Source organism: Hemicordylus capensis, chromosome 6, assembly GCF_027244095.1.
Source record: "Hemicordylus capensis ecotype Gifberg chromosome 6, rHemCap1.1.pri, whole genome shotgun sequence".
Lineage (NCBI taxonomy): Eukaryota > Metazoa > Chordata > Lepidosauria > Squamata > Cordylidae > Hemicordylus > Hemicordylus capensis.
The window spans coordinates 45,523,865-45,537,126 of NC_069662.1; the positions used below are offsets into that span (position 1 = coordinate 45,523,865).

General features: G+C 44.4%; 1 protein-coding gene across 4 annotated transcripts in view; it reads right to left on the reverse strand.

Annotated features, from left to right (window-relative positions):
• The window catches only part of LOC128331645 (trafficking kinesin-binding protein 1-like), a 45,703-nt gene that overhangs the window by 17,181 nt on the left and 15,260 nt on the right, over positions 1-13,262 (reverse strand). For all 4 annotated transcript variants that reach the window (XM_053265281.1, XM_053265282.1, XM_053265279.1 and 1 more), the window contains 5 exons: positions 11,401-11,477; positions 10,515-10,631; positions 8,864-8,964; positions 4,914-5,022; positions 222-300 (listed from right to left, as the gene is read on the reverse strand). In XM_053265281.1, coding sequence (XP_053121256.1) covers positions 222-300; positions 4,914-5,022; positions 8,864-8,964; positions 10,515-10,631; positions 11,401-11,477 — 483 coding nt within the window. The remainder of the gene's footprint in view (positions 1-221; positions 301-4,913; positions 5,023-8,863; positions 8,965-10,514; positions 10,632-11,400; positions 11,478-13,262) is intronic.

Here is a 13,262-nt window from a genome sequence, read left to right on the forward strand (position 1 = left end):
ATCCTGTAAGGGACAGACAATTTGGGGCTTAAATAAGGGACGTCCCTGCTAATAAGAGGACTGTTGGTAACCCTAGGCTTACCACACTTCATATCCTGCCCCTTTTTCAAAACTTACGGATTCCCCACCCCATATTTCTCAAGCACTCAACTCAGTTTAGAGATCTGTGACTGCAAAACTCCCCAAACTCTTCCACCATTTCCCCCACAACTGGGACTTACAAAACTGCTCCACACAGTCAATCATCAGCTTCTGCTCCTGTTCTTCGTATTGACACGTTTCTGTGGCGATGCTTGTGACCTAGGGCAAACACAAAGACATATGCCATTAGGGTTTATTGGTATATTGTTTCAGGAAGTTGTGAAAACTTAGCAGTAATTGGGACACACAGAACAGCCTAGAATCTAGATTGCTTGTCAACTAGGGATGACCAACTTCAAAATTCTCTAGGGCTACTCTACAGAGCCCAGAGTTTCTAGGGCCAAAACTGTATCTGGCCATGCAAACTGACCTTCTGATGGTTTTCTGAAGTCAGGTAGCTGCAAGGATTTTACAGTCATGGTGTCTCTACCCTTGGGCACAGCTACAGCATAATGAACTCAAGAGGTACTGCACTGAATAAAGGAATCTGATTCACAACTTTCAAACACAGTTTTTTCTTATCAGTGAAACTTGGAGGAGATTTACCCATACTTTAATAAGAAATTTGGCAAGGTGACCAGGGGCCAGGTAAATCTTTGAGGGGAAAATCTGTTTCACAGGCCACCTGTTGGCCAACCCTGCTCTAGAGGTCTATAAAAATCACTAATGTTGTGGAGAAAGTTGATAGAGAATTTTTCTCCCTCCCTCATAGCATTAGAACCAGGGGTCATCCCATGAAACCGATTGCCAAGAAATTTAGGACCAACAAAAGGAGGTACTTCTTCCCACAACACATAATTAACCTATGGAATTCTCTGCCACAAGATGTGGTGACAGCATACAGGCTGGATGGCTTTAAGAGGGGCTTAGACAAACTCATGGAGGACAGGGGTGCTTTCCAGATTAGCCACTCAACAGCGGCAAAATGCTTCCGTTCAGACAAATCCCATTCAAAACGTAAATAGCAAAGCGCCCAGCAGGGGGAGCAGTCTAGCAAAAAACTACCCCCCCACCCAAACCAGCAACTTTTTAATGCCAGATATACGACATCATAGCACTATATTTCAGCGATTAAATTCGAAACAAGGCACTGGAAATATGAACAGCACCCTGATGTCAGCATAGAGACTGCGGTGTAACAACACAGAAAGTGTGGAAGCACACTTCAGAGATTCGCCGTGACCCCGTTGCAGGGTCTAATCTGGAAAGCGCCAGGTCTATCAATGGCTACTGGTCTGAGGGCTAAGGGCCACCTCAAGCCTCAGAGGCTAGATGCCTCTAAATACCAGTTTCAGGGGAGACACCAGCAGTAGGAGAGAGGGCACACCCTCAGCTCTTGCTGTTCTTATGTAGATCATGGAGTGCTTTCAGAATGGAATGAACCGACACTTGCATTCTCTGAGTTCCACAACTAGCTCCCAGTATTCCCTGTTCTTAAGGGCTGCTTCACACACATGCCCAGATTTCTACTTGAAGTCATTCCAAGACTTGTGTGTATGTGCATCCTAGAAGCCGATACTCTGGTGTGACACGTGTGTGTGTGTGTGTGATTATCTAAACATTAATGCCATTTCCTATCCTGAATTCCATGTATAAATTTCGTTATTCATGAAGCAGCTGCCTTCAGAACCTTTTTAAAATTAAAGCCACAATCCTTGGAAAATTGAGATAAAAGCCCGCAAGTTCACAGACATACTGTAACCTATATTAAGGCTTTTGCAAACGACTGTATAATTATGAAGTGCTATCATAGGAACATAGGAAGCTGCCATATACTGAGTCAGACCAGTAGTTTATCTAGCTCAGTATTGCCTTAACAGACTGACAGCGGCTTCTCCAAGGTTGCAGACAGGAATCTCTCTCAGCCCTATCTTGAAGAAGCCAGAGAGGGAACTTGAAACCTTCTGCTCTTCCCAGAGCGGCTCCATTCCGAGGGGAATATCTTACAGTGCTCATGCATCAAGTCTCCCATTCATATGCAACCAGGGTGGACTCTGCTTAGCTAAGGGGACAAGTCATGCTTGCTACCACAAGACCAGCTCTCCTCTGTGTACATCATTGTACACAGTGCTTTAGAGCAGAAGCGAGCAAGGAAAAAATGAAAGACAAGCCCTTGCCTCCAAGGAACTGACAATCTAGTCTGTCAATATGCGCTGATGGCACTGGTATTTATTTATTGTTAAGATTTTTATACCACCTTTAATTAAAACAATCTCAAGGCAGTTTACAAAACATTTAACACAATAAAAATGTTAAATTTTAATATAAAAATATAAATCGAAATTAAAAGTTTTTAAAAACATACACAATAAGACCATAAGCTACAGAGCAGCAGCAACAAAAACACTCATATGCCTGGATAAAAAGCCAAGATTTCACTTGCTTTCAAAAAACTGTGATGGAGACTGAGGAGTGGATGCCCGCCGGGAGAGCAGTCTTAAGAACATAAGAACATAAGAACAGCCCTGCTGGATCAGGCTCAAGGCCCATCTAGTCCAGCATCCTGTTTCTCACAGTGGCCCACCAGATGCTGCTGGAAGCCACAGGCAGGAGTTGAGGGCGTGCCCTCTCTCCTGCCCAGGGTGGATTTGATTTAAATCACGATTTAAATCACTAGCAGGGTGGATAAAAATCAAAAAAATCCGATTTAAATAAAAAAAATCTGATTTTTTTGATTTAAATCGGATTTTTTTTATTTTTATCCACCCTGCTAGTGGTTTAAATCGTGATTTAAATCAAATCCACCCTGCTCCTGCAATTACTCCCCGGCAACTGGTTCTAAGTCTTGAGGCAGTCTTGAGGCAATGACTGAGAAGGCCCTGCTGTCCTGCGTGCATGACAGCCGAACCTCCCTCATTGTCAGCGCATGGAGCTGAGTCCCCTAAGACGACATTGTCAAGCGGGCAGAAACCCTTGGGAGCAGGTGCTCCCTCGGATATCCAGGGCACCTTGAATCGGACCTGGAAACAAGTTGGCAGCCAATGTAGCTCTTTCAAAATGGGTATAGTATGATCCCAGCGGACAGCTCTGGAAAAAATCCTAGCTGCTGCATTTTGCATGAGCTGCAGTTTCTGAATATTCTTCAAGGGCCACCCCACATAGAGCACATTACACTAATCCAGCCATGACATGACTGAACTGTGGCCAGTTCTGCCTTCTTGAGAAACAGACATCGCTGGCACGTTAACCAAAGCTGTGCAAAGGCACCCAGGGCAACTGCCTTCACCTGAGCTTCCAGAAGCAGAGCTGGGTCCAACAATACCCCCAAGCTGTTCACTTGCTCTTTCAAGGGGAGTGCAACACCATCCAGAACCAATCGAGTCAGCTTATCCCAATCAGGTCCCCTACTGACCAACAGCACCTACATCTCGCCCAGATTCAATCTCAGTTTGTTAGCCAAATCTGCACCCGACTCAGGACATCCACTGCCTCCCTAGGATCAGGTGACAAGGAGAGATAGAGCTGAGTGTCATCTGCATATTACTGACAACTCAGTCTAAATCCCTGGATTACCTCTCCCAGCAGTTTCATGTTGGGAGAGTTTCTTCAGCAGACAGTACAACTCTGTATCCTCCATCAGACTCCCAAAGAAAGCAATTGCACTCAAAGATGTTTCACCTTCCTCCAGTTCACAGCTCCATCAAATTCAAATTCAAACTGCATGAGCTCCTTCAAGCTAGGTTTGTCACTCTCCTGAATGCCGACATGTACTGCATTCTAAAGGCTAGAACCATCAAGGAACATCCAGCCCTTAAAGAGTCCTGATCAGATTTGCCAGGCAAAATCATACCGATAGGTCCATCCATACTACTCCAGACAGCCAGACTCATAACAGTACGAAATCTTTGTGTCTCACATACACACATTTCTCCATCCATGTATGGACTTAATAATGCACTATTATCTGTCTTCAAAGTCTCACAAGACTATTGTGGAAAGGCTAAAACTCTGCAGGGCAGGGGTGTAGCAAGGTTGGAGTGGGCCCAGAGACAAGATTTTAAAATGCACCCCCCTCCTCGAACCAAAGAAATCTTAAATGAGGCTGAATAGTGGTAAAAAAAAGCAGAGTCACACACACACACACACACACACACACACACACACACACACACACTCTTATGTGCCACAATAGAACAGCATCCTAAATTATTTTTAAAAAGGTTTTGTAAATTGTGGATGATGCAAGTAATTTAATGGTACTAGAGAAAGACATGCTGTTCTGGTAGCTCCAGGTCTTAACACTCACATCAGTTTCGGAGGATGAATACAACTGAAGGAAGCCTGGGCAGGTGTGTGGCTGGGGGAGTCAGTCATGCGACTTGCCTCTGGGGGACCCCCAAGGCAGTGGGCCCTCAGACAACTGTCTCCCCTTGCCCTATTATATCCTGCTGCCGGGATACACCTTGACCAATCTACTCTGCTGGAAGTTTTTCACACCTGGCTTTTAGTTTACATCATATCTCCTCTGGAATGGAAGGTATGTGTTAACGTAACAGCCAAATTTACCCCGGGGAGCACTTCACACACAATTTGGTTTATGAGTTAGAGGGTAGCCCGATTTATATCCAGGGTTAAAAAAATCCATTTTTTGCGTTGGTTTTTTGGGGCAGCTTCAAACTCTCAGTAAAGCCTCTCAGTAAACCTGTGGCAAAGCCTGCTGCCTGGAGAAGCTCATGATTTCACCTACTCCACCATCACCACACTCCAAAGCCTCTGCATGCCTCCCACCCCTAGCACATCCACTACAACACATACTACAAACACCACCTCACCTCTGTGCGCAGCTTCTGGTTCTCCTCCTCCAGGCCTTTCAGCTTCTGCTGCAAGGCATCAAACTGAAAACACTGATGCAGAGAGAGGGCGGAGTCATTCCTTCGCAGCCTGTTGGGGAAAGAGAAGACCATGAGAGGAGTGCAGCAAAGAAGGTGGCGATGGGAAGGCAGTTAGACTGCTTGGTCCCAGGAATGGGTGCTTCACTGGTGAAGGCAGAGGTGCTGGGGAACAGTTCTACCTGGAAGCCATGCCAGCTTCTGATCTAGGTGGGTTTTTAAAACAAAACAAAACACCATACACTTCTGTTTTACCCCAAATCCCAGATATATATGGGTTGGCCACAGTTCCTAAGTGGAGAGAGTCACCTTGCATCTATTCAGAGGAACTCATATTAGAGGGTCTATGCTGCAGCACTCAACACAGATGAAGGGAGGAGAAGAGTGTTCTAGCTTGTGTGCTGAACTGGAATCAGCAGGATCCTAGTTCAAATCTCCACTCGGCCGTGAAGTCCACTGAGTGACCCTAGGCCAGTCTCTGTATCTCCTCTTTCTCTTCTTATTAATTCGATTTCTATACCGCCCTTCCATAAATGTCTCAGGGCAGTTTACACAGAGAAATAATAAATAAATAAGATGGCTCCCTGTCCCCAAAGGGCTCACAATCTAAAAAGAAACATCACCAGCAACAGTCACTGGACATACTGTGCTGGGGGTGGATAGGCTCAGTTACTCTCCCCCGGCTAAATAGAGAATCACCACGTTAAAAGGTGCCTCTTTGCCAAGTCAGCAGGAGTTAATGCACATCACAAGGCTGCTGTGAAGAAAAAGGGATAACTGTTCTGATCTCCTTGGGAGAAAAGGCAGCAGATGTGATAAAACAGGCCCACACATCAATGGGCATCATGGGCACTTTCCAGATTATGCCCTGCAATGGGGTCACGACGAATCTCTGAAGTGTGCTTCCACACTTATTTATTTAACACATTTTTATATTGCCCAAAATGCAAGTTCTCTGGGCAGTTTACAAAAAAACAATAAAAACAACCAATAAAAAGATTAAAACATTTCAACAATTAAAATTCAAAATGTTAAAACTATTAAAACACAATTAAAACAATATCTAATTAAAAGCTTCACTTCTTGTGTTGTGACACTACAGTCCTTACGCTGACAGCAGGGTGCAGTTTGTATTTCCAATGCCTCGTTTTGAATTTAAATGCTGTGATATAGTGCTATAACGTCATATATCGGGCGAAATTAAGTTGCTGTTTTTTCAGGTTGTTAGTTTTCGCTGGACTGCTCCCCCTGCTGGGCACTTTGCGATTTACGTTTTGAATGTGATTTGCCTGAACGGAAGCATTTTGCTGCTGTTGAGTAGCTAAATTGGAAAGTGCCTGGTCAGGCGTTTGCTACAGTTTCTGCACCAGCAGGGAGCCCCACTGCTGAGCAGAGCCCACCAAATTGCTGCTAGACCCAGGCATTTGGTTCGTCTCATGCACATGTTGGAGTACACATTCCAGGCTGTACAAACTTGCACTGGATCAGATAATTTTAATGTTGTGGTGACTCCTCCCCCACATCTGAAGACTGACACAGAAAGACTAGTTACTAGGGTCAAAATGGCAAGTGGCATGGTACAGCTTTGAGAGCCAAGCAAAGAGATATGCACACACTTGCCAGGCACTTTGTCCAACCCAGAGCTGTCTGTTCTCATAATTTACTTGCTACCAGCTGAGCTTATTCTGCCCACTCCCAGAAGCCTCCCTTGTTGCAACTGCATCTCCAGGCTTGGAGATTGCACTTATGCTATGCTCAGGAGCTGCACCGCAATGTGAGCTCCCAGTCTATCTTATACATGGGGACAAGTAGCTTATCTGGCAGTGGACTGGTCGCCCCTAGATTTGACTAAAGGCCCCACAAATTGGAAAGTGGTTTAGATTCACTCTCTCTATGAGGGGTGCCCAGCTAAGCAGACTCCCAGGACTAGCTACTGCGTCTGGCATCTAAGATCATTTCAGCCTTGGAATGAATTCTAAACTCCCCTCTTAATACCTTAATACAATACCTGGCCATCAGGCCAGGTAGTAAGACAAGTTTCTTATATGTTGCCTCCATTACAATAGGGATGAGTTAATGATGTAACTTTGAAGAGGTGCCCATCGAAACTCTTGAAAGAATTATTGGGAAGCCCTTCCCAGCACAGGATATTCTTTAAACGCACCTGCACACTCCAATTGTCCTCACAATCAGCCTTGAATGCCATAGGCGATTCACACACATTCCTACCTAGGAAGGACTAAGACACAATACATTTTTTAAAAGAAGGTTGTCTGGGCTCCCCTGTTCAGCAGAGCAGGACAAAAGACAAGTGCCCTCAAGGCACGTTTTGGGATATAAGTATCCCTAATTCCATGACCCAGTGTGCTTCCTCATGTATTATTACACCTGGGACTCCCACTGCGAAACATCTCAGTGTTCCCTTGTGTCTCTCACTCTGGACCCCAGGCAGGCTGCAACAAGAAACTCCAGCAGACCACCTTGGTGTTTCCCTCTTCAGGACAGGTGATATAGCCTCTTGCCCAGCTTCTTCAGGGCTGAGCCTATCCCTTTTGCTTATTTCTGAAACCTTGCCCCTCTATCTTAAAGTACCTCTCTAGCTCGCCTGGGAATTTACACATAATTTGGAACTTGAAGCTAAATGTGTCTTACAATAGTCTTTTACTTAGCCTATTTGTACGTGCCTTCAAACTAGCGCCACATAGTAATTTAATCTGATTTTATTTTTAATAAACTCCTTTTTGATTTAATTCAAACCTCTCTCTCAAGCCAATTTTCTTGAATTCATACGCTTTCACAAGTTAAGGCTGATTGGAACTATCTCCCCTTTTGAGCTAAATTCCCCACATTCGCCCGAACTAGGGGGCGCAGGCCAATCACCCGAGGCAGTTTCATTAACATACTCCAGAGGAAGTAATTGCTCCCTGCCCAGAGTTTAAAGTGACCTCCTACCTGAGTTCCAGACATACAAAAGATTGAAGGTCCACAGTTGTCATTTTTGCATGACCACTTTCCTCCTCCAAAACCTATCCTCAGACAAGCCAAATCAGCAGCCAGCTACTGGGATGGACAGCTTGGAAGTGCTTCTGGACTTGGTGCTGTGTATCTGGCTCCCAGTCCGTTTCTGGGCCCAGTTCAAAGTGCTAGTGTTAACCTTTAAAGCCCTAAATGGCTTGGGGCTGGGTTACCTGAGAGAGCGCATTGCTCCATATGTCCCAACCCCAACCTTAAGATCTTCTTTGGAGGCCCTCTTCCAGGTGCTCCTGCCTAATGAGGTGAGGTGGGTGGCTACCAGGGAGAGGGCCTTTTTGGTGGTTGCACCCCGTTTATGGAATAGCCTCCCCAGTGAGGTTTGCCTGGCTTCATCACTTTATTCTTTTAGGCGCCAGATGAAGACCTTTTTGTTCACTCAGACTTTTTAAGTTTTGATGTGATTTTGCTTTTTAAAAATGCCTTTTAAATTGTTTTGTATTGTATTTTGTATTTTCTTTCCCCCATCTTTTTTGGTCTTATGATTTAATGTGTTGTGCGTTTTAATCTCGTGTTTTAATGTGTTGTAAGCTGCCCAGAGAACAATTTGTTATGGGGTGGCTAAAAATTGTTTACTACTACTTCCACCACCACCACGTTCTTCCAAGGGAGCACAAACCCACTGACTTTGGTACTGGCTTTGGTAGCTAGGAGAAGCAAAGCATCTCCTTGCTACACGAACTGTAAAATTTCTGAAGGAGACTCTTAGGAGGTTTGTTTCCCATCTTCCTACAAAGACCCTGCTGCATGGGGTGGGCAGTCAGCAACGGCAGGAGGCCGACCCAAGTGCCTAACTACATGATCAATTTTTGCAGACCAAGTAATCTTATTCCCATTCCCCACCACCCTTCCTAGATACTCACGGAGTGGAAGTGGCAGAGGCAGGCTCACTCTCCTCTGTACTGTTGGTGTAGAGGTGCAGTAGATCGTCCCTCATGGAAATCTCATGGCGCAACTGAGCTATCTTGAGGGAGAAGAGGCAAAAGGGTATCATTAAGGTATCATTAAAAAGATGCTTCCATTTTAAGTGCAGGGTTCAAAGGATTTTAAGTGCTCAGGTGTTAGTTTTTCAACTCAGCTGATGTTTTCATTCCTGCTAACTCCGAATGTTTTAAAGTGAATTGGCTCAAATTTTGGCTTTTGAGATGGATCAAATTTCCAATGGCTGCCAATTTGAAGAGGAGATTTTGAATGTTTTCCTGTTTCATTGCATTATGTTTTAGTGTGTTGTGACACTGTTCTATTGCCTGTTATTTGATTATTTGAATTATTTTATTATTTGTACCTTGAGAGTCTGTGGATGAGGAAAGACATGCATTGAACATAAGGTTTGGATGCTCAGGGTCAAACTAGACATTTTAAGCACATGATTGGGATTAATGTGCCTGCTTGACATCTATGGGAGCCTTTTCCAGGGCAAACAAGAGCCAAAGGGATAGCGGGAGCTTTATCTACATCAGGACCATAACAGGGTAGAAGGTTAAACCCCTCCCCCTACAACATGGTTCCATTTTGCTAGGAAGCCCCAATCTGCTCCCGCTATCCCTTTGGCTCTTGTTTGCCCTGGAAAATCTGACTATTTATTGAATAAAAAGCAAGCACACGAGTTGGAGTCACATGCTTAAAGTAATCTCTAATTTGATCCTAAGTCTACCTTTTCTAGAGCTGAAGCCTGATGCAAATTAAGGTCAAAGGAAGTCAGGAAAAAAATATACTTGGGGTGGAGGCATAAACCGGGCAAGACAAGGTTGGGGAACAGGAGCTGGGAGTGAAAGGGCAGGGTAACCCTCTTTGCTTTAAAAATTAGACTCCTCACCAGCCGCTTTATAAGTGATTGGGGGAGACAATCAAACAAACAAACAGATCTGCTACCATCCTGTCTGGTTTGGTCCTCAATATGAGATGGAAAGTAATGTGGAATGGTGTTGAAAGGGTGGAAGAAATGCTAGTTTGACTGAAGAGTGACTGCATTGTCATGAAGTCCACCCTTCTGCTAATAGTAGGAATTCTGTACCACATCCACACTCATTTCACTCTCAGTTACTGGATACCTTGGATACTGAGCTCCAAGCTACCTTAAAAGATCACCCAGCCACTCTTCTAGCCTCATGGATTGGACCAGCCTAAGTTAATCCAACCAAATATCCATACAAGCTTCCCCACTTGATCACTTCCAATGATGATGGAGATCCTACCATTCAGCCCTATTCCAATACTCTACCACACTGTTCCCTCTAACAGGGATTTCTAGATGTTGTTCACCACAACTCCCAGCATCCCCAGCTGCAGTGGCCTTTGGCTGGGAATTATGGGAGCTGTAGTCAACAACATCTGTGCATCTCTGTTAGAGGGAACACTGCTCTAACACCCTCACTGCCTGCCAGAAAGTTCTCAAGATACTCAACTCAAACCAATTTTGTTTCTTCCCTTGGCAGTGGCAGATTGAATTCCTAACCTCTTTAAGGTCACCTTTCAGGTATGCAGAAGCCTTGATCTAGGAAAGGGTTTCCTCACCTCTTCCTTTGCCAGTTCAAGTTGTTCTTCCAGGAGTTCATTGCGTTCCGACAGGCTCCGGTTCTGCTTCAGTAGCGATTGCCCAATGCGGGCCGCCAACTCCAAGTCATGCTCCTTCTATGGGGATGGGGAAGACACGGGCCATCATGAGAGATTTGCTCCCTACCACTCAAACCCCCTACTGGCTCAACTTTCAACCACTTACTGAAACTTGCTCTTCATTCTGCAACATCCACCACTCAATCTCATTCATACCCCTTCAGCCCATGCTCACTGAGTCTTCCCATTAAATAGTAAAGAGTCCCAAAGACCTCCTCTTCAGCTGCCTGAACTAACACTGCATTTATGCCTTGGCCCAATACAGTCAAACCTCATTATACACACTCTATATCCGTGGGTGTCTAATTGACATGTATTTTCATTATCCGTGGATACAAAAAGGTTAAAATCCATGTATCTGCAGTTCTTAGAGGGCCAGAAGTGACTGCGGAGGTCACTTCAGGCCACCATTTCATAAAGTAGAGCCATGTTGTGGCTCATTTATTTATTTCTTTTAAAGGATTTTTTCCTGTGATTTTTTATGGTTGGGGGGGGGGCATTTCACAGAATCGGGGCATTCCTGTGCACCTGTAGACCCCACGGAGCATGGTATAGTAAAGAATTTCCATGATTTTCACTTTTTCTGCTCCCACCGCCCGCCCCCCTCCATGATTTAGCTTATTTTGTCCATTCTGGAACCTAACCCCCCATTTCCCATAGGCATAATGCCTCATTACTCACAGCTTCATTACTCATGGTAGTAAGTGAGGAATGGAACCCCCATGACTAATGAGGTTTGCCTGCACTTGCACTCAATACATTACAAATATAAGCAGAGGAAGGATACCTCTTCCAGAAGGCTGGTGACTGCATCTATATCATGGTAGGTCTTGGTGATCCTGCCAACCCGCTCAGAACAGAGCACTATGGGAAAGAGAGAAAGAATTTACAGCACTTACACGAATTAAGAGGAGCAACTCAGGGCTGTGTTCCCTGTACTTAAGTGTCACAATTTTTTGTCAAGCTAACCAAAAGAAAGCCCGAGTTCTGTGACTCATATAAACTATATGAATTAAATACATTTGCATGCATTCCCTTCCCTTGCTTAATTTGTTCTGCTTCAGCTAGTCATGGCAAGGAACAGTGGAAATCCTGCAGTGCGTGTACAAACTGCATAGATCACTAGGCACTTTCCACACAATTTAGAACATATTTGTAATCCTAAGTACTAGAAATCTGTTTGCTTAAATAATTAAAACTGAAATGTTCAGAATGCTGAATTCTATGGCCAGTGAGTTCTGTGATTTTTCTGCTTTTGCACAGAATACACACAACAACCGGTAATGAACCTTTAGCCTATTCCAGCACACCAATGGATTCTCAAAGGATTGATTTAATGCTTAAGTGCTGTCAAGTCAGTGCTGACTCTTATCAACCACATAGATAGATTCTCTCCAGGATGATCTGTCTTCAACTTGGCCTTTAAGGTCTCTCAGCGGTGCATTCATTGCTGTCGGAACAGAGTCCATTCACCTTGATGCTGGCTGTCCTCTTCTTCTCTTTCCTTCAACTTTCCCCAGCATTATGGACTTCTCAAGGGAGCTGGATCTTCGCGTAATGTGTCCAGAGTATGATAGTTTGAGCCTGGTCATTTGTGCCTCGAGTGAAAATTCTGGATTGATTTGTTCTATGATCTCCATGGCATCCTCAAAAGTTTTCTCCAGCACCAAAGTTCAAAAGTGTCAATGCTTTTTCTATCTTGCTGCTTCAAAGTCCAGCTTTCACATCCATAGAGTGTCACGGGAAAAACCATCGTCGGAATGATTCTAATCTTTGTAGGTATAGACACATCACAGCATCTAATATCCTTTCCAAGGCCTTCATTGCAACCCTACCAAGTGCTAGTCTGTGGCGTATTTCTTGACTGCTGGATCCTTTAGTGTTGACAGTCAACCCTAAAAGGCAGAAGCTCTCCACCACTTCAATGTCTTCATTGTCAATTCTGAGGCTGGTTGCTGCATCAGTTGTCATTAGATACTCAAAAGATACTGGGTAAGAATTTGTCCCAAGTTCATCATATGAATGTAATAAGCAATTGACTAGTTATGCACAAGTGTCCTTGGTCTATCCTCCAACAGCATCTTGGCACATGTACCCAGTACCATTGCCAAGGTCATCTCCAGTGGTAGACAGCTGACATATGAAAGCCCAAGTCACTGAAAACAAATTGGTTTTTTAGACAACACAGACTATTTGCTGAAGGTCTCTCAGTGTCCTTGGTCTATCTAATTGGGATCTAAACCCAATATTCCCATGTCAAAAAAGCCAAGGGGAGGGGGTTCATAAAATGCTGAAGTCAATTTTTGCATTTTCCGTGTTCGTCACCTCCATTGGCACTTAGTGGCTCTCTCATATTTCGCAGGGGGACGGCAATTGTCCCTATTCATCCCAGGACAGCATCCCTCCTAATGGCTGCTGTTAGTGTCTCCCTTGTGTCTTTTATACTGTGTGAGTCTATCTGAGACAAGGGAGTGGGACCATCTTCTCCTTCTGCTACCATGAAAACTGCTCTGAGAACGTCTTTGTTGAAAAGCATCATAATTCTAATAAATAAGATGATGCCCGAATGCGCATTCAATGGGAAAAAACATTATCTTCTGCATTCCTTCGTTCCACAATAACAACGTTCACAGAATGGGGAAAGGTACA